Raw genomic sequence first — 25618 nt, forward strand, 5'->3', positions numbered from 1 at the left:
ATGCTAACCCCGTCGCCAGAATTGGCGAGGGGTTAGTATTCCAATTCGTATGACACCTTACTAGACATGTTTTGATAAAGCAATACCAAAGTTAGCATTTAACCGCGAGGATTATAATGCACTTAAGAGTATATGGTATGCGTTATCATGGAACAGCTATTAGGACTTGGTTCCGCAAGCTGCAGACAGGCTCAGCTCATGCCAGAGCACCATCTCACACGCTTCCAAGCACTCTGCCTTCAGGATTGTCAAGGCCTGCCATAGGAGTGACTGATAGGAATCTGTGTGTCCATTTTAGGGTTAGGTATAGGTATACTACACCTACAGCAAAGGGTGATTACACGACTTTGCCCCAGCTGTCATGCAGCCAGTTGTGTCAAATTTAGGAGGCCAGCCAGGGGTGGCATAATACATGCTGCAGCCCCTGGCAGCCCTGGGTACACCTATGCCCTGAGTTACAGGGTCTGATAAGGTGGCCCAGTACCAATTGGTAAATGCACCTAGGGTACATGTTAGAATTTAGAAAGAGAACAGCCAGGCTGTGGGTCTGATTGGCAGGCCCACAGCCAGAGAAAGTCGTAAACCAGTGAAACAAAAGCAAAAAATCTGGGTGATCATAGGATTGCAAACCCTACTCTCCTACACGCATTTCTTGTATTGGAGTCTTCAAATCGTGTGTGTTGACGCGTTTCGTCCTCTGTTTAATCCAGGCCTCATCAGGACTACGAGGGCAAATATACTAGAACCCAGGTCCGGATCTACTGTAGCCAAAGATACAGAATCCACCTTCTAACACAGGCAATTTCAATAGAAAGGCCTATTGACTTGAACTCCTTCAAATTAGGCTGCCACCCCAACGGAAAAGAAAGCCTCTTGAATCTTCCTTCGGGTCCTCAAACTATCCACAACGGTAACAAATCCGGATAACTATTCCAATGAGCCTTGCCACTTAGCTCAGGATGCCGTTCGCGTTTCCTGTATATAGACAGCGATGACGGACTGTCCCACTGTTTGCTGCCTAGCACCAAAGCAGACACCCTTTCACCAAAGTCTAAGTATGCCTGCGTTACAGACAGGATTGATTTTTGTGCAGGAAGGGATGCCGCCCAGCCCGAAATGTAGTGTGATGCAACACAAGCAACTGCGTTGCGCTATATTTCTTTACAATGGTACAAAAGGGGGTTGTGATGGACGGAGCATCTGAATCAATCAAACACTCACACCCAGTTAAAAGATCTGGGTTTAATCCATCACCGTTCTTTAGCCCACTCTGCCACCCCAGTTCAGACATGGCTATATGCAAATCAGTCTGACCCTGTGCCTCATGGGAACAGCCCAGCCCGAACTGCCAAGCCATGTCTTCCCTGGACCGGAAACAAGCTTCCGAAGACCGGTTTCTGGCATTCCAGCCATCTTCAGCCCGGCTTGCTTGAATCCAGTAGCAAAGTGAGCAAGGGACTCACGTCTGAGCATACCCTGCCACACTTATGGCGGCCAAAAGCGGTACAAAAGGGGGTGGTGATGGCCGGAGCATCTGAATCAATCAAACACTCACACCTAGTCAAAAGATCTGGGTTTAATCCATCACCGTTCTTTAGCCTACTCTGCCACCCTAGTTCAGACATGGCTATATGCAAATCAGTCTGACCCTGTGCCTCATGAGAACAATCCAGCCGAACTGCCAAGCCATGTCTTCCCTGGACCGGAAACAAGCTTCCGAGGACCGGTTTCTGGCATTCCAGCCGTCTTCAGCCCGGCTTGCTTGAATCCAGTAGCAAAGTGAGCAAGGGACTCACGTCTGAGCATACCCTGCCACACTTATGGCGGCAAAAAAGAGGTAAAAAATGGGGTGGTGATGGACGGAGCATCTGAATCAATCAAACACTCACACCCAGTCAAAAGATCTGGGTTTAATCCATCACCATTCTTCAGCCCACTATGCCACCCCAGTTCAGACATGGCTATATGCGAATCCGTCTGACCCTGTGCCTCATGGGAACAGTCCAGCCCGAACTGCCAAGCCATGTCTTCCCTGGACCGGAAACAAGCTTCAGAGGACCGGTTTCTGGCATTCCAGCCGTCTTCAGCCCGGCTTGCTTGAATCCAGTAGCAAAGTGAACAAGGGACTCACGTCTGAGCATACCCTGCCACACGTATGTATGGCGGCCAAAAGCGGTACAAAAGGGGGTGGTGATGGACAGAGCATCTGAATCAATCAAACACTCACACCCAGTCAAAAGATCTGGGTTTAATCCATCACTGTTCTTTAGCCCACTCTGCCACCCCAATTCAGACATGGCTACATGCAAATCAGTCTGACCCTGTGCCTCATGGGAACAGTCCAGCCCAAACTGCCAAGCCATGTCTTCCCTGGACCGGAAACAAGCTTCAGAGGACCGGTTTCTGGCATTCCAGCCGTCTTCAGCCCGGCTTGCTTGAATCCAGTAGCAAAGTGAGCAAGGGACTCCCGTCTGAGCATACCCTGCCACCCCCTTTTGTACCATATTTCTTTACAAAGCCATGCAAGGCAATGCAAATCGCCACTTGTTATCCTTTGTAAAATATTACTGAAGCTTTTTTTAAATCCTTACATCACAGGCAATGTAAGGACAATGCAAAGGCTCAGTTAATCTGGGCCAATGTGCCTAATTTGTTCTGTTTCTTGCAGGTCCTGGGCACCAGCACTTTTTTTTATTATCAGACTTCGACCCAGAGCATGAGAGAGAAAGGCAGATTTAGGAGAAAGAAGGAGGAAGACAAAGATAATAAAACTAAAGGGAGAAAGAAAGGATTAAAAAGAATCTGTCAGAATGAGCTAAAGAGACGGGAAGTGTTGGGTGGTGGAAGAGAAAGGCACAAGTTAAAACAGGGATTAGGGTGCTTTACGGTTGATTGGCCCAAGTATTCAGCAGTGCAGGAAGGAGGCTTCTAAGAACAACTCTGGGTTCCTGAATTATTTTTGTTTGTTTTAACAAATAAAGCTGTGAGCTCATGAGAAGATTTTCTTGACATTTTATGCAGGAAAGGAGGTCTGAAGAACATGACAGAGTAGTGTGCAGGTGGAGCTGGTCATGACATGGCCAAGGGGTGACTCTGTTGTCTCACCTGATTGCATGCTGAGTGCACGGTGGTTGGTGTTAAAAAGCAAAGCTGCTCCAGCAGCTTCTTATGGCATGCATGCACAGATCGATTGTTTGCCAATGAGGCAAGCCAAGAATAATGTAACTGTAAAAAAAAAAAAAAAAAAGATGGGCCATATAAAAATCTTTGATCGTCCAAAATGTGGCCTATGGACTATATGTTAACCAGAATAGAATTAAAGGATAAGAAAATGGCCGCTGGATGGTCAAGCCTGTAAGAGTATCCTGAAGTTGGGATCAGCTTTGGGCCGAATATCCCTGTTTGGCCTGTCTCTGGCACATTTCTGGCATACCATTTCTAAGGTGTCACTACTCCCTAACACCGCCTACTTCAGCGAAGTCTGGGACGCTGCAGATACTGTAACAGAAATACCTTAACTGCGTCCACTGTAATGCTCCTGTGACCTGTGCCATTATGCCCTTCCTTACACTGAAGTAACTGGGAGGGTGAGACTCCCTAAGAGGTCCCCAAGGGCATGAGGTGATTAACCGGTGGAGAGTCTCTCAAGCATGCTGGTGCCGCTAGTATCGCTTTCCCTCCTACTTCACCCAAACCGCTGCGTTGATCCTAAGGAAGGAATCCGCCGGAATCTTGTGCGTTGAGGTGGTTGAGGGGTCCCACCATCCATCTTGTGCTGACCGACTGCCCTGACTACGTTGCTGTGACTGGACACTGCTGGAAACACCTTGCTCTTGATGCTGTACCTGTATGTGTCGGAGTCTGGCTTGCAGAGTTCACAGTACACCTCTGTGTCTGCTCTATGGTCTGCCCTGGCTCCATGGGTCAGAGACGACCTGGCTCTTCCATGGGCCCTGGTAGGTGCAAGAGGTCACAGTCATCTGTGATGACACTACACTGTCCTGCAGTTCCTTAGCAGCTCCGAAGGAAAGCACCATCCAACCAGAGCGGGTCTCCGGATTGGCGTCCTACTGATTCACTGCAGTTTGCCCCACCTCATGGCCAGCACTACCCTATTGGCTGCAGTGTGCACTCGAGACCCAAGTTACATGTTCGCACTAGCCTGGTCACTGGAGCGACGCCACGTCTTCTCATTGCAGTTCCACACTGGAAGGCACCACAAAAGAGCACCATATAATCCAGTGAGGGGGCTGCACCTTTCTCATTCCTCTGGTGAGTTGGACCTTCTGTCAGCAATCGATCAATAAATATTGAGTGGGTTAACATGGGTACTCACTACCCCCAAGTCGAAGCACCCACCTGGTGACATGACTGCTCCCTCCTACTGAGTGTCGCTGCTATGTCTCTCGTGTGAGTTACTAACCCCAATCACAACTGGGAACCAGCCCCACCAATTTGGATTCCTCCGGTCTCCCCTATTGTCCCAGTACCTGATCTATCCTCTGCGGTCATTAAAAAAAGACTAGCCTCACTGTGTTGCTCCGGGATTTCCACATCCAAAGTTTGCAATGATATTGTCTACAGTCCGTCTTCAACTCTTCCCTCACAATTGATCCTTGAGGAGGACTACCAAAATCCAAGCTCCTCTGCCACCTCCAGACTCAGTGGCAGTCATGGACTGGGCTAGCACCGGTCCAATCTTAGACATGCTATTTACACCACCACTCTTTAATGGAGAGCCCACCTCACAACCCTCACAAGACTCTTAGCAGAGTCTCGCCTAACTCAGCTGGGGCCCCCCGAACAGCAACATGTGGGCCTCATTACAGTGTGCACTGTCAGCTCATTACAGACCCCTTCACCTCTCCACATGGAAGGCTCCTTTGATGCTGTCAGCCGTCGGAGACCCCTCAGTAGTATTGTTTCAATGGACTACAAAATAATGTTCAATCAATATGCGGCCTTGGTTCAACACGATCTGTTTAGATATCAGCATCTGCATTTGGGCTTTGTATACATAGCAGGAAAAGAAGCTTACAATATATGTGAAAGCCTCCCAGAGCTTGCCCACTATGTTAATCTTGAAACAAGATTAATTCTGTGTTGAACATAACTGCTCCAGAACTTGGTTTGGTGCGCATTTATTGTGATCTTGCTGGTATACTGTGTTTCTATGCCTACACTACTAAGCCTTTATTGTTATCTCATACATATACTGCATACACTACTACGCTATGACTTTGCTGTGGTTTTTGCCTATCTTATGCCAATCAAGAAAAAGGCAATGTTTGAACATATTTACACCTGAGCTTGGTATTGTACGCCTACATTGTTTTTTTGCATGTACATTGCATTTTTATGCATGTTTCTATGGTACTGTTATATTTTAAATACACTGTGATTGTTTGCCTATCCTACCTCATGTCTGCAGTAGTGACCCTGCTTTACCGATATCTACTAGTCCATGTTTACTCTGACACCTTACCCATGCTGTGTGTGTGTATATATTGTGTATATACACGCTCGAATTATGTAGGCAGACTAGCCCACCCTCCCCATCAATCCCCCCAGCTTCTAGAGACTGTGACCCCTAAGAACTTGAAATACTTAGCAAGCTCATCGGTGCTCTTTGGAATTTAAGGCCCGCTACCTCACAGGAATCCTACCAAATCTTCTTGATGACCTCCCTTCACCACACCTCTGACACTGGCAGCCTACTCTTCCAAGGAAGTGCCCACAACTCCTCCATTGAATGGCCCAATGTTGCAACAGGCAACTATCTCAGAGGATACCCTCCCTCAAGAAGTGCTTTAGACTGACAAAACTACACACCAATGTCCCACCGCAACACTGTCATAGAAAGATACAACCCCAACTCATAATACATCAAATATCCACGAAACCTCTCTAAGCATGCTGCTTCAAACCTCAAATACAAAACCTCTATAGAACATCCAGAGACACTAATAACAGAAATCTTCTACAGTCTAATATAATGAAGCCTCAAAACGGACTTCATCTTCTGCACGATAAAATAACGCCATATGGAGAGAGAAATTACAGCAACACCTTCAAGTAACTAATACTACCAATGTCCCTTATGGATCCAAGCTCACTATATCCCCATCCCAGAACATTAGCAGAGAATTGTCCATAACCATTAACAGAAATGGCAAGATCCTAATCCAAGCCTCTAAACAAAATCTATCCAGTTTTGATCACCACATCCCTGTGCTCTGCGCCTCCATGCCATCCTCTTCCACCACCACCCCTCCACCCTGTCCCAGACAATTAACCTATGCACCTCCTTCTCTACTAGCTGAACCTTCTATTCCCAATCCCCTTGCATTGTTACCACCTCCACCTCCCCTACAGCCTCCTACATTACCAGATGCCCTGAAGCTTCGGATTTACTACCAGAATTACTTTCCCCCTCTATATGGCACGCCTCCACTGCCCAGCTTGATTTATCTATTGCATCCAAATGCTCTTAGTCCACCAACCTCAGCAGGCTGGATACTACATTAGTCTCCACCCCAGACTCTGACGAGCTCCATCATACTCCACTCCCCTCCACAGACCCAACAGCCTCAAAACTGATCCCTATAATAGCCCATCTAGAACTCAAAATCACACTATTCTTGGATGTAATTTCAGCACTACGTAAGGAAACAAGGATTAGCTACACCCTGCCCCAACCTCATGAATATATGGTGAACACCGATCCTGCACAAACAGACACACTGACCCCCACATCCTTCACCCCTAGGCAAACTATCCCCTATATTTATTATCACCACCTCAAGCCTAAATGCACGACAAATGGAATGTCGCAGCAGGGAGCCAAAATGCTGAGCAACTCTTATGACAATGCTCCTATCCAACCTTGTCACCGTAAGATCGTGGCCCTCCTTGTCATGAGTAAGACACAGAACATCCCTCGCCCTCACAGGCTGCCTGCCCAATGAACTACCATCCAACTCAGTCAGCCTGGTCCGAGTTAATTTCCTACACCTTGCTGAATGTTACTAAACTGTCGGTCAGCAGTCAAGCATGCCACTGAAAAAGATTAAACTATTCCACTGCAAAACATCAACATCTGGTTTTTAACTGAAACTTGGCTGAGCGACCACTCATCCCCTTTCATAGATCTCTTCACCCCACAAGGCTTCTCAATCATTTGATGCAACTGCAAGGATCGTAGCGTTGGTGGGTTAGACATAATACATAAAACGATCCTTGCTTAGCTCCCTTCCACACTACCAAATACCCTACCTTTTAGTATTAAGGAGTTCAGCTCTCCTCTAAAAGCCCCAAACCAATCAAATGTCATGTTGTCGATCACATTCCACATGAAAACCCAAAATGAATTGAAGACTTAACAGATCTAGATTCGAAAAACTCCTGAAAAGGCAGTGCAGGCATTCTATTAGGAGACCTAAACCTGCACCTAACAATGCGGACTATCCAATAGTTTGAGTCCTATCCACCTTCCTGGAAGCTAACGATCTGACTCAACACTGCAATAAACAAAAGCGTCTCAACCCTGGACGCAATCATTTCTAAGCTCAACACCTCATGCCGCCACTCTATCCTAGCTTCCAGCTGGACTGACCATCACCTAATCCTTTTTGGTCTCAGCGCCTTCCAACCTAAGGCCCACTTCCAACCTAAGGCCCACCTCCAACCTATCCGTTTCAGGCTGTGGTTGACGAACACACATTGAATTCCCCAGATTGAGTTAGAAGCATCAGTCAGTTCCTAAATTCTACCTCCACCTGACCTCACCTCTGCTGCCCCCTACAACACAAGAGACTCAAGAAGTCAGGGAGTATCCCTTCCAGATCATAGTTTAATAAAGACTTTAACAAAGAGAGGTGACAACTCCAATTAGTTGAAAGAAACCGGAGACAAAGACCCTTGCTAACCCATCTCTCGATTCTCCAAGTTAAAGGCCTAAAATACAAAAAACACATCTTCAGAGAAAAATCCTCCTTCTTTTGAGCCCAGCCTAACCAGTCTAGGAACAGACCTAAAGACCTTTTGAACATCATCAAACAGCAAACCACCTTGTTTCCTCAATACTCAATTAATGACTTTACTAAGTGCTGCGAAGAGTTTGCAACATTCTTCTCAGAAAAAATATCCAACATCAAACTCTCTATTGTCCTACCCACCTCCCCACTCTACACCAAGAATACCCCCCTTTGCAAAGAGGGGCCATAGAAGGCCTTATATCGACCTAACGGCTGTTTGCCCAAACTCTGCCTCTCAGTAATCCAGAACATCAACCTCAACCCCTTGCAATTGAAAAACAATGTAACTTGTTCTGAATTAGACTAGATCCCTGAAGAAGAAGTATTAAAATTACTCGCCTGCATGAAGCTGACATCACACATCCCCTACCCCTCCCTGTTGCTCTAGTCAAAAATCTAAGTCGCATCATCTCTCCTACATGGACCAAAATCATGAACTCCTTATTTGGTTACTCCATGCTGGCATCGCTCAAACTTGGCCAAGTCACCCCCTATCAAAAAAACAGACGCCAACCAGAACAACTTTAACAACTACAGACCTATAACTAACCTCCATCTGCTTGCCAAAACCATTGAAAAATGTGTGCTTGCACAACCCAACAAACACATTGAATAATCTAACTTCAAGGCACCTTCCAATATGGATTCAGAAAAGGTTGCAGTACAAAGACTGAAATACTGAACATTACAGATTACCTACACAGATCTCTAGATGATGGCCAGGCCTGCATCTTAGTCATCCTAGACCCCTAGGCTGCTTTTGATACTGTCAACCATAACATCCTCCTAAACACCCTGTCACAAAGTGCAGACATCAATTGAACTGTCCTTAAGTGGCTTGCTTCATTCCTGAACCAATGATCACAGCTAATTAAACTAAACAACTCCTCCTCAAAAGCAACACCAGTCTCACAAGGAGTCCCTCAAGGGTCACACTTGTGCCCTGCCCTATTCAACCTCTACATGGAACTGTTTGCAGTGATCCTGACACAAGCCAGAATTGGCTACCATCTCTATGCAGATGACACCCAACTCTACATTAAAATATTTTCAGTAAAAGAAATCGAGCACCTAAACAGAACTCTTCACTGTGCAGTCCTGGATGACTAACCATCTTAAGCTCAACCCCAGCAAAACCGAACTCCTGTTCATCCAACTGCAAGAAAAGTCCTTTCCTGTGGATATTTGGCTTTACAACCCCACTGCATTAGACTGCAAACTATCCATCTTCACCTCTGTTAAATCGCTGGGGATTACACTTCACAAAAACCTGAACATGAAAGAGCATATTAATGCCTAAGCTAAAAGTGCCTTCTACATGTTGAAACACCTTCATACCCATAGAAGACCTAAAGACTGTGGTGCAATCTTTAGTCCTCTTTAAGGTGGATTACGGAAATGCAGCGATGACGGGTGCCACAAAAACAAACTAAGCCCCTGTTAGACTTAGCATCTTTTGACATGTTTCCTCTGAGATTTTGCTTTCTGCCCTCCCAGTTTTGACTCTGGTTTTGCTGGCGTAGTGTTTCTGTGCACTTTTCGCACTGCTGATCAGTGGTAAAGTGCAAGTGCTCCTGTGGTAAAGTATGTTATGGATTGGTGTTTCCATGATTGGCTGTTTGGTTTTCTTGTCAGCCCCTAGTAAGGTGCACTGAGTGTGCCAGGGCTTCGGAGTCAAATGCTACATGTGGGCCTGCAGCACGGATTGTGCCACCCACGTGAGTAGCTCGGAAAAGGTACCTCAGACCTGCCATTGCTGAGTCTGCACGCAGTTTGCAACAGCCATGTCAGCTTGGCCCGTGCATACACTGGCCAGTTCCTAACCTTCCCGTTCTTACATATCAGGCACCCCTAAGGTAGGCCCAAAGTACCCCTGTGGGCAGGGTGCAGCGTATGTGAAAGGTAGGACATGCCCTGCTGTGTGTGGCATGTCCTGATAGTGAATTACAGCCCATTTCGTTTTTCACTATTGCAAGGCTACCTGTTCCCCATAGGACAGAATGGGAAGTTTGTTTATAACCTCTTATAAACATAACTGGCCCTGGGAACTAGGTGGGAAAATAACATTTAGTATGCCTGAACTCAGAATCTAAAGATGCATCCTTTAGTAAAGGTGATTTTTACATAATGTGTTTGAAAATTTCACTTTAAGGAAGTAGATATTTTCATGCTCAATCATCCCATGTGCCTCTGCTGGAATGCAGATTGCCTGTCTGAGTTTTGGACGACAGATGGCTAGGAAGCAAGGATGGCTCCCGATCGTCTAGGTAGGTCAGGAAAGGGCTGAATAGACCTGGGCTGCAATGGGGTAGGAGGGAGAAGATTTCCTTGCACCTCAAAGGGCCAAGTCGGCCTCTGACAATGCCCTCTCCACCCCCTGCCGGGAAATCACACCAGAGAAGGCAGAACTGGTACTGGCTGGGCACAGACACCCTCTGCCTCGAGGATCAAAAGATTTTTGGATACAAATACTGGGGCCCAGACCCCTGAACTTGAGAACTCTTTTGGCTCAAGAAGACTGCCAAGAAGAAGAACTGGAGAAGCTGTGAGGAGGGACTACCACTTTGCTTCGTGCTTTGCTGTGTTGGCCTACAATGGCTGCTTCTGTCTTAGGCAGTGAAAGGACTGGACTGAGCTTTCTGCAATCTACTTTCGTGAGTTTCTCCAAGGGCTTGAGGTAGAGCTTGCTCCCTGTTCAAGAAGTCTCAGGAACAGCAAAGACTTCAAGCTCTTCTGCCCTCAGCACTGGGGACTGTGTGTTTTGTGCTGCGACAGAAGAAAGGCCACTCGACGGCGTATACGCCGCTGCTGCCGACTCCGTGTCCTGAAGGCACCGCAGAGGGCACCGCCGCTATGCAGCACCTCGAAACTGGACTCACCGACAATGGTTGCTAATGCCTCCACCGAGCTGCTGCTTGCACCACGACCTGTGGGCATCGCACTCCGCATAGCCTCGCTTCACGCCAAAGCCTGGGCACCACAGAGAGCACCGCCGCAACGCGACCCTGGTCTCACCGGTGACGCCTGCTGACGCTGCCACTGAACCGTTGTTTGCACTGCGACGTGTGGGCACTGCACTCCGCACCGCCTCACTTCACGATGGCGCCATTGCCGCCACCGAGCCGCTGCTCGCACCGCGACCTGTGGGCACCGCACTCCGCATCGCCTCGCCTCGCTTCACGCCAAAGCCTGGGCACCGCAGAGAGCACCGCCGCAATGCGACCCTGGTCTCACCGGTGACGTCTGCTGACGCTGCCACTGAATGTTACTTGCACCGCAACCTGTGGGCCCTGCATTAAGCACTGCCTCACTTCCCAGACGTCATTGCCTTCCCCACGCTGCCGCTCCATGCTGAAATCGACGCTGCTGCTTGCACCGTGGTTCGAGGGAACCGCTCGTAAAGTTACACGACGCACCGCCCTCATCCCGAACCGCAGCCTTGGCCTACCGACACTAGCACCATTGATTCCCGTTCATCAGCCGATGATAACGCTTCAGCAACGACGACGACGCTGCTTGCACCGTGACCTGCCAGCACTGTGACGAGCACCCGCCTTCACCTCGCACTGCGACCCTGGTCTAACCGATGACGCCATCTGACACGCTGCTCGCACCGCAACTTTAGGGCAACACACGCCGCTGCACTTTGCACCGCAGCACCCAACTCCTGCCAACACCAGCGCTCCTGATCCTAACAGACAGGTGCTCGACCTGCAACGCGAGTGACTTCAAGTGCCTCGGCACCCTGCATCTCTAACAGGTACTGTTTACAGGTCTTCCCGACACAGTAGCTGGTCCGCGACTCTACGACCAGTCTGAACTGTTTGGATTTGTTTGCTCACGACGCCGTGATAGCCCCGGATAGAGCTATGGACATCAAAGAACTGTTTTAAAGCGTATTTTGATAACTGTAGATTTTTAAGTACTGTATTGTGGATTCTTATCGTTTTTGGTCATGTATATAAAAATATTGGCTATTTGTCTAAACTGGTGTGGTGTCCCTTTGTAGTGCTTGCACTGTATTACTGTTGGTTATGAGCAAATGCTTTACACACTGCCTCTAAAATAAGCCTGACTGCTCGTGCCAAGCTACCGAGGGGGTGAGCAGGGGTTATTTTAGGAGTGTAACTCCCTTATCCTGACTAGGAAGAAGGGTCCCTACTCGGAGACCCCCATTTCCAACAGCCCCTTTGGAAGCATCAGCCAGACTACTGTTGGGGGAGAACTGCATTGACCACATCACTCCCACTCTCAAGAAACTCAGCATGCTACCAGTTGAGGCAAAATGTATACTCAAAACTGCCAGCATAACTCACAAACCTCTACATGGAAAAAAACAGTTTATCTTGCAACAAACTATCAAAAGCCGGACAAAAGAGACCTCTTCAAAGCTCTAACAGTCTACTCCTAATTCCGCCAAAATTTAAGAAAGAACAATCTCGCACCATCTTCTTTTCCGAGAACACTCCTTGAATCTGTAACTTACTGCCTCAGGATATATGTTACAACAACTCATTCCCTCATTTCAGGAAGAAACATAAACTTCTGCATTTCACTAGATACCTAAACCGCCCTCGCTAAACCTCTAATTGGCTTGATGCTCCTACCCCATACCCTCCATGTACATTTGAGCACCACTACCTCAGGGAAAATTTGCAACTCTACTCTCCCCTCTCTAGTAACACCCTGCCATAACTATCTCAGAACTATCAGCCTGATTCATCAACGACCCGTTTTGCGAGTCTATAATAGCGATTCATAAGGAATCGCTATTACAGGCTCGCAAAACGGGATTCATGTAGGAATCGCAAAAAAAATGCGATTCCTACATATTCCTTATTTGCGATTAGCAAATTGCTAATCGCAAATAAGGAATAACTCCCCATTCATTCCTATGGGCCCAAGGCCCATAGGAATGAATGGGGAGTATTCCTTATTTGCGATTAGCAATTTGCTAATCGCAAATAAGATAGCGATTTAAAGGGTGCCAGGGGTGTCCAAAGGACACCCTGTAGCACCCTTTAAATGCAAAAATTAAACAGGTGTTGCGCACACACATGTCCAAAGGACATGTGTGTGTGCAACATGCAACTTAGAAAAATGCTTTTAAAAGCATTTTTCTAAGTTTTCGCTATTTACCACGAGGTTTGACCTCGCGGTAAATAGCGGGCCGAAATTGCGAATTGGCTATTTAAAAATGGATGATGAATTGCATTTAAGGAATCTCAAATTTAAGGAATCTCAAATAGAGATTCCTTAAATGTAATTCCTCGCAAAATAGCGAAATAGCTATTACAGATTTTTGCATTTGGGATGATGAATCCCAAATGCAAAAATTGCACTCGCTAAGGGCCAGATTCTGAGAATCTGGCCCTTTGCGAGCGCAGTTCAGCTTGATGAATCAGGCTGAATATCATTTACATATCAACTGTCTATAACATACTTTTTTATATACTGTTCCAATGTAGTTTCATTTATTCAATATGTAACTCATGCAATTGCTCCTATATTGTTTACATATCCTACTGTCTATTGTATATGTATTTTTTATACCGTTACTATATATTTATATTTACTGTTTATGTAACTCGTGTAATTGCAGCTATGCTAACTCTCGACAAAAATAAATAAAGGGACACGGGTTGAGTAAAAAAAAGTTGCTGTTCAAAAAATCACATTGGGGGCAGCACTATCAGCCCCCTGGACCTATATCTGCTCTCCTTTAAGCCAAACACTCACATTCAGAAAGTTGAAGCCTTCCTACATGGCAGCTTCCACTTAGCAAATGGATATCATCACATAGATGATAGATGGTTTGCTATCGTAACCTCAGTGTAGTGCAGCAGATTTTCTATACATTATAATTTAGAATAACCCTATGCTAATTAATGTGCGACTAAACACAAATATATTGAAGCTTCACTTTGTGTAACTGAGTAAAGACATTAATTTCCCACTATATTCACATTTACTCAAATGTAATTTTTAAGTTGGCTAGAGTCAGAGTAGGCCTTAAATGACTTTCCACGTTAAACGCAATGTTCCTTGCAGTTCTCTTTCACGTTTTTGCCTTTCGTTCCAGGAGCAAGGACACATGTGTTAGTAGGAAGTGTAGTTTGTCGTTTGTGGTAAGTGAAGGTTGGGATAGGTATTCTAATTAGAACACGTTGTGATTCACACCATGCGTGGGTATGAGTAGAAACATCCTGTACCATGCAGGCATAACTGATGATACATCCAAGGTTGTGCAGCTGTGTGCTCGTTGTCTGACGATGGGAAAGAAGGGAGTTTGCCTACACCAAGAAGACTGCATTTGTATGGGCCCTTGAGTCTTGGGAGTTGGTGAGAATGATTTTTTGGGTGAAATGAAGTATTTAAGTGTGTGTCCTTCAAGTAGTACGTATGCGGAACCCTCTTTGGCTTTGTCTGATCAAGATCTCTTACTCGCCTGAGACTTTATATTTTCTGTTCATGCGTTATACTACTGAACGCATGAGCCTTTTCCGCGCCTAGATTTTATCTTCTTCTGGTTCAGCTTCAGAGCTTTTCTGACTGACAACTTCTGCGAAAATTTTCCCAATTATTTAGGTACTTTACGGCCAGATTATTCAATGTCCCGATTTGCGAGTCCTTAATAGCGATTATTAAGGAATCACTATTAAGGACTTGCAAATCGGGATTTATGTAGAAATCGCAAAATAAATTGCGATTCCTACAGCCTCCTTATTTGTGAAAAAGATTGAAACAAGCGGATATTATTGTTGGTGCTCGGCAACCACCGGAGGCACAAAACCATCGCACTACAATCCCCAGCATGCCGTTAGAATACTCACCTGTGAGCGGTATGCTATGATTTAAAAGACTCGTGCACCCACTGCTTTTCCCTATGATTAAGAGGTATGTTTGCCTCGAAACGCGTCAGGGACTCTTGAGAAAAACTTTGCTTGGAATGCTGTTTATTTGAGAATAAATGTTCGGTGTAACCAATTCTTATGGAGTGGCGTCCTCTTTGCACAGGGCAACTTGGGAATAAAAATAATATATATATAAGTCTGGAGTTCCCCTCTAATTGTAGATCAGAATGGAAGTGTGCCCTTTGGAAGGACATCAGGTGGTATGCGAGATAAAGAAAGCAATAATACCACTTTCCTTAAAAGAATATCTTAGTTAACACTTAGTTACACTTTAGGCAGCTACTTTTATAACATATAACAGATGGCTTTGCAAAGCTGTTTCAATTTAACGAGGGTCCAACTGTTTTCAGCCTAGTTAGACTGAACAGAAGCCAGCTGAGTAGTATACTTACTCTCAGTGCAAAGAGGTCCTCTCCACTGATCCGGGCACAGGCAGCCTTTAGACTGGGGGATGTAGCTGCCACCGTTCTGGCAGTCCAGCGGCGGTTCTTCTGTGGTCTGCGGCAGTGGGGAAGATGGCGACAAAGTTGGAGAAGGTGGCTCTGGTACAGACGCTAATAAAAAAAAATAGAGAGAATGCTGTGGGTTTTGCATTCCAAAGGCATCCAAACTTACTTTGAACACCAGCATTTTTAGAAACGCGTCTAATATTGATAATGGATACAAAAACCACATATAGCAAGTACATATGCACACGCAGGTAACAAACATGCACAAACACATACATACATGGCAATTAGATACATTGATTTGCCTGGGGCAGCAGGAGGTAAGAAGCTATAACAAGGCCGAAAATTTCACCTAAATTATTACTACATCAACCGCATGGACCACATAGTCAAGATAAGTATATAATTAGTATTTTACGTCTACGTGTTTTTTTTAAATGGCTGCAGATCTGATCTTACCTTTGTGGTACAAAATACACATTTTTAGGTCTTTTGTAATGGAACAGCTGTCGCCAGACTTTGATAGACCTTAATGAGCATAACAAAAACTTTAAGCACAGTTGGAATAAGCTATGTGCGCCTCCATTGTAGAGAAGTGTGGCTCAATGGTTAGAGCGGCAGACCCTGATGCAGGAGTCTGGCCGGGACCAGGGTTCAATTCCCGCCTAGGCGGGTCTCTGGTTCAATTTCCTCGGACCTGATCATTCTCGCCTCGGTGCCTATTCTGATCATGAGCCCCACTCTGCACCTCTGGGCAATAGCTTGCTTAATCTCTACAACAGCCCCAACAACGCTGAGGATGCCCGACTTCACCTTGGGGGTGCCCAGGAAGGGTTCCTCGGCGGTATTTGTACAAGCGCCGAGATGCCTACGGGTAGTTGTGCGCTATATAAGTGCGTAATTATCCTTTATCCATTGAAAACAAGTGCATGTGTTGTGCAGAATGCTCTCATCTGAGTAGAACTGGATAGGTTACGGTGATAAATCAGTGATCAAAGCTGTAGCACTGATTTGTTCACTGGGAACAAATTATGTCAAATGCCATAGATCTGGTCTGTTTACTATGAAAGGCTATGATAGCGGAAGTAGGATTCAATTATTTATAGTGAAAATCATATGCCAAAACCAATAGGCTTCCGGGAGCGATTGTTATTACACTGCATCAAACAAAGCCTGATTAAAAGTGTTTTCTAACATGGAATCTGTAGGTAAGGGGTTTGGTTACCTCTTTTGACAAACCTTGCGTTTTTTTTTTAATTAATTGACTTTTAAGCCTGGCTTGACAGCAGATACCTGCCAGCTCTTATAGGGTCACCAGAAAAAGAGATGTAGGAATAAGTAGTACACAAGCATTGGCATAGCCAATAGGTCTCGCTTTTGGGACCTAAGAAGTATTTAGTTATGCATCACAATATTCTTGGTGCAACAACATTAACTGATGCATGGTTAAAAACTTATAAGGCCCCAAAGGCGAGACCTATTGGCTATGCCAATGCTTGTTTTTGTTTTTTTAAAGGACAATCAATACTATCAGGCCCTGGCTGCCACTTAGATGAGAGAGAGAGAGAGAGAGAGGTGTGTAGAGAGAGAGAGAGAGAGAGAGGTGTGTAGACAGACAGAGGGAGGTGTGTAGAGAGACAGAGAGAGGTGTGTAGAGAGAGAGAGAGAGAGAGAGAGAGACAGGTGTGTAGAGAGAGGTGGGTAGAGACAGGTGTGTAGTGACAGGTGTGTAGAGAGAGGTGTGTAGAGAGGTGGGTAGAGAGAGAGGGGTAGAGAGCGAGGGGTAGAGAGAGGGCTGTGGAGAGAGGTTTGTAGAGAGAGGGGTGTAGAGAGAGGGGAGTAGAGAGGTAGAGAGAGATAGAGAGGTAGAGAGAGGTAGAAAGGTAGAGAGAGGTAGAGAGACAGAGGTAGAGAGATAGAGGTAGATAGAGGTAGAGAGAGAGGTAGAGAGAGAGAGAGAGAGAGAGAGAGAGAGAGAGAGAGAGAGAGAGGTAGAGAGAGAGCTAGAGAGAGAGGTAGAGCGGTAGAGAGGGAGAGGTAAAGAGGTTGAGGAAGAGAGGTAGAGCGATTGAGAGAGAGGAGAGGTAGCGAGAGAGGTAGAGAGGTAGAGAGAGAGGTAGAGAGAGAGGTAGAGAGAGAGAGGTAGAGGTATAGAGAGAGAGAGAGAGAGAGAAAGAGAGCGGGTACAGTGAGGTAGAAAGGTAGAGAGGGAGGGCGCTGCGTAGGCGAGATCTAAAAACGGGGTGAGAGATCAGGAAGAGGAAAGTGAGAAGCTTTCAGCTTTTTTTCCAAGGACACGATGTTGCCTTGAAACTGGCCCGTCTCTCTTTACAAATGCAAGTTCGTGTATTTTCAGCTAGATTGGAGGGGCATAGACTGGAGTAGCGTAAAGTGGAGTGGCAAAGAGTGTAGAAGATTGGCGTGTCATGGAGTGCCACAGAGTGGAGTAGAATGTTGTGGAGTAGAGTGCTGCATGTTGTGGAGGTAGAGTGGAGTAGCGTAGGGTGGAGTGGCATGGAGTGATGTGGAGTGGAGAAGAGTGATATGGAATGGAGAAGAGGCAAATGTTGTAGAGTGGAGCAGTGTACAGGGGATGAAAGCGGCTTGGAGTGGCGTAGGGTAGAGTGGAGGGAGTAGACAACGCATGCCATAACAACGCAGTCATTACAACGACTGTGTTGTTTTGCATACTGTTACAACGTATGTCGTAACAACGACTTGCGTTGAGGGACAGAAGGTGTTGGATATAAAATCCAACACCTTCCCTAGTGTCCGCACAGAATGGAGTTGGAATAGTAATTTATACTATTCCAACATCCAGCGACCCCTAACGCAAGTCATTGTTACGACTTGCGTTGTAACGGTATGCGAAATAACAACGCAGTTGTTGTAACGACCGCGTTGTTGTGGAATGCGTGGTAAACACATTTCGAAAAAAGAACACAGAAGAAGCATGATGCTTTTATGCTATGGACTAACAGGAATGAAGGATATGAGAGCGCAATGGAGCAAACAAGTGTTAAGCCTATGGACGAGCTGATGCCCACAGATTGAAAACAACATGGCTGTTCGAGACAGCACATGCTCAGCCTAGACAGGACCTAAAAAAAGGGACAGAATGTGACAAACAAGGTCAAAATGCTCAAAGATGATTATAACCAGCAACTTAATATTTGGCCCAATACAGGAAAAGGGGTTTTACTTTGATAACATGGCGAAACAAAAACTCAGAAGCACTGAGAGCAATCTCAGACAACCATCTGCGGTTTCTTTTTTAGAGAAAGGCCGGGGACCTCCAGAAGAACCAGGAGGAGCAAGAGCAGACGGAAGAGCAGGACCCTCCGCGGAATCAGTGGCAAAGAATACGAGGAGTCAGAGAATCTCATAATCAACATCTCTAAACACACCATCTCGAAGTTTCAGACTAAAACATAACAAAAAGGGACTTCATTCGTCCCAACATACCACTCTAACATCCTTGAAACGCAAGTGAACGTATACAAATTTATGAGAAGTTTGCGATTGAGACACTTTTTTACCAATGTCATGGATAAATCTACCATCAAGGAAGACAACAAGCCGGATACCCTCATGGGACTGAGGAATCCCAGCAAGTACATACCTCCTGTTAGTCACAAAGTTCTTAACGCTTTCGAAAAAGTAGTAAGCAAAGACATAACAAAGATCTTCAGATCACAGAGAAGCAACACCACCAATATGACACAGAAAGAAAGGCAAGCCTTACAAAACCTAGCAGACAATAACGACATCACAATACGACAAGCGGATAAGGGCGGAGCGCTCATAATCATGGACACAGATTTTTACATAAACAAAGTTAATGAACATGTGAGTGACAGAGACACCTACATGAAAATGAGAGGTGATCCAACCAAGGAATTTACCAAAATCCTCACCAAAATCGTGGACAAAGCCATTGAGAAGGGCACCCTCACCAACAAAGACAAACAATTTTTGATCAAATCCAATCCATCCATTCCTTACATCTACATGATCCTAAAAATACACAAACATCCAACCATGCCACCATTTCGTCCAATAGTTTCAACAGTCAATTCCATTCACGAACCAGTGGGAAAGTTCATAGATAAACATTTGCAACCATTGTAATTAGTTCAAAAAATACCAACGTACATTAAGGACACCACGCACTTCTTGAACATTCTGGAAGAGTACAAATCATCATTCACTGTCAATATGATCATGTGCACAATTGACGTTAAATTGCTTTATACTTCCATTCCGGACAACCTTGGACTCACAGCCCTAGAAACAATCTTAATCAACAGTGACAAGGAGGAGAATTTAAAATTGTTACTCATGGAGCCAATGCATTTCACGCTGTTCCACAGTTATTTCCAATGGGACAATGAATTCTACGCTCAATGCTCAGGAACTTCCATGGGAAATTGTGCGGCGCCGGCGTACGCCAATATTTTCATGCACCAGTTTGAAACTGATCACATTTTAAATCAACAAATTTGGAAAGACAATCTCATCCTATACAAGAGGTATATCGACGACATCTTCATCCTATGGAGGGGATCAAGCACAGAGCTCCAGACAGTGATTCAAGAACTCAACCTAGTGAATGAACTAATTCAATTCACTTACAATCAAAGTGTAACTCAATTACCATTCCTGGATGTTTTGGTGACCAACACGCAAGGCAACATACAAACCACCGTATACCAAAAACCAACAGATAGGAACAATCTACTTCATTTTCAAAGTTTCCACCAACCATCCCTGAAAAGACATTTACCGTTCTCACAGTTGCTCCGCATAAAACGCATAGCATCATCAGAAAAAATGTCCCAAGGACAGAAAACTGTGACCACGATGAAATTCAAAAATCGAGGATACCCTGAGAATACATTAATACAGGCGGCTGACAGAGCATAGGATCTAAACAGGAATCAACTGTTAACACCTACAGCCAAGGAGGATAAAAGAAGGACAGTATTTGTTTCAAAATATTCCACCAGAAGCCACCATATCAAAAGAGTAATTCTTAAACATTGGCCTTTACTCTCTATGGAAGAGGATTTTAAAGAACTATTCACAAGCTACCCAATTTTCGCGTATGAAAGAACAAAAAACATAAAAGAACTATTGAAACAAAAAACACCAGCACCAATAAAAGAATTCAGAGGTACATTACCATGTCATAACTGCGGAAACTGCAATGCAATCATCAAAGGCAATGAGGTCAACCATCCGACAAAAGGAACAAAAATCAACTCAGAGTTAATGGGACATGTGATAGTGTCAACCTTATTTACATGTTGAAATGTCCATGTGGCCTCGCATACGTGGGGTAAACAGCAAGAAAAATTAAAACAAGACTCATCGAGCATAAAAGCAATATACGCTTAAAAACAGTCAAATCAACTGTGGCGACACATTTCAATGAACAGAATCACAATCCCAGCCAACTAAGGTTCTGTATCCTGGAGATAGTGACCTCATTACCCGGAAGAGACAATACACAACACTTACTCAGACGCGAATTACACTGGATACATCGCTTATCCACGGTACAACCAAAGGGACTTAATGAACGGCTAGAATACAGTTGTTTCCTCTAAAGTGCCAATCATACTCTGTTGATAATCATGAGCGCATACATTAAGTATAGCACCTTTATTTTTCAGTGTGTTTTTAAGTGTTTCATCTTAAATGTCTATTTACATTTTCGTATGATCATCCATACTGCTATGTAAACGTACCACATGTCCTGTGCATTATGATTCTATTACGCTATGAATTTAAAACAAATGTTACCCGCACTGACTTTTTTCTGAACGTCAGACACACCGCTATTAGTATTTTCCATCCGCATGGTAGCATGCGCCAAAAGCTCCCACCTGTTCTTGTATATAGTTTTGTCACCGAAAACGAGCGTCAAACCCGCCAGATCAATAAAGTTTACACAACATGGTCCGCGTTCACGTTGCTAGGCAACTACCTATCAAATTACGGCTACCATTACACTAGTCACATGACCTCGAGGACACCAATCCCCTCTGTTAATATAGAGGGTATTACACGCATTTCGAACCTCACCACGATCGAAACCTGATACACGCCCGCATCTACGGCACAGAACGGTAAGCCACTACGAAAAGCATGTTACGTTTTAGTTAGCACGCCAGTTTTAAATCTTGAGTGCCAACTAACGTTGCTATCATCCGTTTTTAACCAGATTGAATATCGGACGAATATAACAAGATCGCGTACAGATTCTACGCATGTCACAGGTTAGAACCCAAAACGGATACACGTTGGAACACTTGCATGCTACATGTAGCAATGACAATTTCACCATAGGACCTATAAACTAACGGAATACGTGGCTCACGACCGGCACCAAAAATACCGAGCACTCGTGTGATTAACACACAACACGACCTTCCCAGTATATAAGCACTCGCAAACACCTTTTTAACAAGACCACAGCAGTTATTAAAATCCACGGGTAACACTATAATCACAGGACGCCCAGAGTACTGCCCTCCCCAATCCTCCCTGTGCATGTTAATGTAATTATGTTTATGAAATGATGACATGTATTTTGAATTATAGCGCTTTGCTTGTTAAGTGAAACTATGTCCCTCTTGTATTATTTCACAGGACTAATAATTCCCCTGATGAAGGGCACATGCCCGAAATGCATTGGGCACAACTGCAATAAATGCTTTGAACGTCTTATGAAAGAATAACGCGCATCAAAGAAATATGAAATAAAACAGAATAAAGCATTCACTACACTTGTTGAAGAAACTTTATTGAATGAATGAGATGAACATTAATCCATGAGTGCATCGAAGGGACGTCACTCCTGAGGGAAGTGCTGCTTTTTGGAAACAAAAACTCCACAGCCCAACCGACAGTAGATCTAATGTACTGCCTTGTTTTTTTTTAACTGGGAATTATTCTAATTTGATTCACATGTTTCGTTTTAGTAATTAAGAAGGAAGAAACATTAGCCAAAACCAACACTCCACATGCTGTGGGGGTGCCCTTTTTGTGCCGTAAATCACTGGGGCATGTGTCAATGTGTGCATGAATATAATCTTATTTCAGGCACAAACCTAACCTTACATCCAGTTTTGCCAGTCACTGACTTTGTTCAGAACAGATTCACAATTGCTTTATTCACCTTCCTGCTTTCTCAAATTTGCTTGAGAATGCTCATTTGCCCACTATTTTTTTCAAAATTCTCACGTGTGGAGAATCCCCCCATAGGTGGTTCAGGCTTGCTCGCGACGCAAGCTCGCATTACTGTGTCACTAAATCAGAAATGTCTAAAAAGTGTGTCACCAACATGAAAAGTTTGGAAACCTGTGCCATAGGCAATGCATCTGAAAGGCGAGAGGGGATAGCCTGAAAGTTGAGTCTTTCTTTACTCCATGGACAAGGTTGATGATTCTTCCGAAAATGAAACTACAGAACCTTAGAACTAGGAAGTGTCTGTGGCCCTCTTACTGTAGAAGAAAAAGATTTGCAATGTAAGAAAGATCATTTTTCTATTGTGGAAAAAAGGTAACTTTGTTTTGGAGAGTTCAGTCAAATTGAAGGCTCAAGCAATCTTGAATCAGAATGCTAGCATCACTGTGTCTAAGGAGGCGGCAAAATAACCAGCTTGAAGGATAAGGAGAAGAACCCTTAGAGCTCAAAAGAAACACTTCCAGATCAATCAGGAGCTAAAACCTTACAGAGCTTAGTACCAAATTTCATCTTGAATGCCACTCTAAAGTTCGAACAAGAGGAAGTCGCTCTGGTGGTCATGCTAGACTCAGGGGATACAGGGAATTTTGTAGATACTGTGTATTACTCACAATTGGGCATCCTTATTATAAATAAAGAGACTTGAAACAGTCATAGACAGTACTTTGTTGACTTCCGGTCCAATCACCCACCAGACCCAATTGGTTTATATGACCTATGGCAATGAATCTCAAAATCAGGATGAAGAACTAAGATTTGAATTAATTGAAGCACCACAATTTGGAGTACTTTTAGGAATTCCATGGTTAACGGTTCATAATCCCAGCAAAGACTGGGCTAAAAGAACTGTGACATTTCCCTCAAATTGGTGTCACCAATTTTGCCAAAAACTGAAACCCTTGACAACCAGAGCTGCACTCATCACACATTGCAGCATGTGCTGAGCGAAATATTACCTTGCCTACGGAATATAAAGGCTTTCATGATGTCTTCAGCGAACGTCAGACAGGGACTATACCTCCTCATCAGGCATATGATTGCCAAATTGATATGGTTGCTGGCACTAAAACACAGTGAAGTTGGATCTAGGCCCTCACAGAGCAAGAAAACCTATACCTACGGAGTTACTTAGATAAATATCTCCAGAATGGATGGGGTGTGCTTCAGGCTGATAGAATGAGCTGCGGCATCAGCGAGCTCCTGGGATTGAGCTACCATCAGGTACCATCCTGTACTGTAAGTACCCCTCCGGCCACCAAGAAGCATTGGAGGGGGCCCTGCCATCGTCCCTCCATCTTTTCAGACCATTTCACTGGTGCTGTGAGACTTGGCTGGGCTGAGCGCTGCCTCCCGTCTGCAGCAAAAATAGATGGAGCCATAACATAACATAACATAACATGTGTATTTGTAAAGCGCACCTTCACCCCAGCAACGGTGCATCTTGGCGCTGAAATAACAGATGATTTTGTTACCCAACTCAATGGTACTCATTTTATCATACTCAAATGGATGAAAGACTGAGTGGACCCACCGGGATTTGAACCTGTGACCATGAGGTCGAACACAGGCCCCTGCAGTGGATACATTATTCCACTGAGCCACCAGACCCGGCCGATCACGCACTCATGGATGCAGTGCTCCCCAAGAGTAAGCCTGAGGGAACCGGCATGCAGGGTGTTTCGGCCCATGCCCTGCTGATGATCCTGGGGGCTGCCTAGAGTTGACACCCTTAATTTGGTGAGTGGCCAGTTGATGAGAGAGCGTGATGGCGCAAAAAAGGAGCTGAGCTGGGCCAGAGCTGTTCTGTGCCCAGCGGCATGGCCTGGAAGAAAGCGGAGACTGGCTGTGTGAGGAACAGGAGACTACATCAGTCCTAGTCTCAGATCCTAGTACCTGAGACAGAGTGAGCCATGGTGGAAGGGGGAAGCAGTGTGATGGCCAGCGATGCCCGCCTGGAACCCTGATGCAGATGTTTGCTGGCCAATGACTTGGATGCTGTCCCTGCCTCTTGCGGGGAGTGCCTTGTGTGAGGTATCCTTCCTGCCACCTGGGGAATGAGACTGGAACCCCAAATAAGGGTGTTGGGGGGCCCGCAGAACTGAGAAGCATTGCCCAACTCGAGATAGGCGGCTCAAACTCTTTCGAGTCATTCAGGGAGAAAGCTGGAGGGGTATTGAGAGGTTTGACGCCGCCTCTGAGGGGGTAGCTATGTGTGGTCAAAAAGCACACTATGGTTCTACTGCAAGGGAATAGTGAGCCTCTCTGAACGTTACTTGACATACAGGGGACTGGACAGCTGACAAGCCGAATGCGCACCAATTAGAGCGGCTTGCCTATCAATCCACAACCATGAGCAAACACTCCAGGTGGAAAGGTGCAGCTAGGGGTACACAGCCCCCATAGCGACATGAAGGAAGGGCCTTCCAACAGTTCTCAGATGCTCCCTTGTCCCAGCTGAAACCACACTAGACTCCATACTAATGGTGATCAATGACACCAGAGAAGCTTTGGAGCACAAAATTGATACAAGGGTGGCTGATCTGGGTATCCGCTGAAATGACCAGCGCACATTATGACCACTGAGCACAAAATGGCTGACATTCAACCTACTATGGGGGGGCCTCAGGACTCAAATGACAAAAGTCATGGAGAGACTACGTACCCTGGAGTGCAGAGCAGAGGATGCGGAGGGTACAGCACATAGGATTAACAATTGAATAATAGGCCTACCAGAAGTAGTTGAAGGACATGACATGATTCCTGTTTTGGAGTCCTGGATTAAGGAAGCTATAATTCCTGGTGCTCTCTACCCCTTCTTTGCCCTGGAACAGGCCCATAGGGTGCCAGCATGGCCCCCTCCAGATGCCCTGCCACGCCCGAGTGTGGCTCGACTGCTATATTTTCACAATAGGGACTATATCCTGCGCAAAGCAAGAGATAGAGGGGATTGTCAAATCAACAATCA

At 45.3% G+C, this 25618-nt stretch overlaps 1 protein-coding gene across 3 annotated transcripts in view; it reads right to left on the reverse strand.

Moving 5' to 3' along the window:
• The window catches only part of ADGRG7 (adhesion G protein-coupled receptor G7), a 1328771-nt gene that overhangs the window by 1208635 nt on the left and 94518 nt on the right, over positions 1-25618 (reverse strand). For all 3 annotated transcript variants that reach the window (XM_086934503.1, XM_086934505.1, XM_086934506.1), the window contains exon 2: positions 15343-15504. In XM_086934503.1, coding sequence (XP_086790629.1) covers positions 15343-15504 — 162 coding nt within the window. The remainder of the gene's footprint in view (positions 1-15342; positions 15505-25618) is intronic.

Source organism: Lissotriton vulgaris, chromosome 8 (genome assembly GCF_964263255.1).
Source record: "Lissotriton vulgaris chromosome 8, aLisVul1.2, whole genome shotgun sequence".
Classification (NCBI taxonomy): domain Eukaryota; kingdom Metazoa; phylum Chordata; class Amphibia; order Caudata; family Salamandridae; genus Lissotriton; species Lissotriton vulgaris.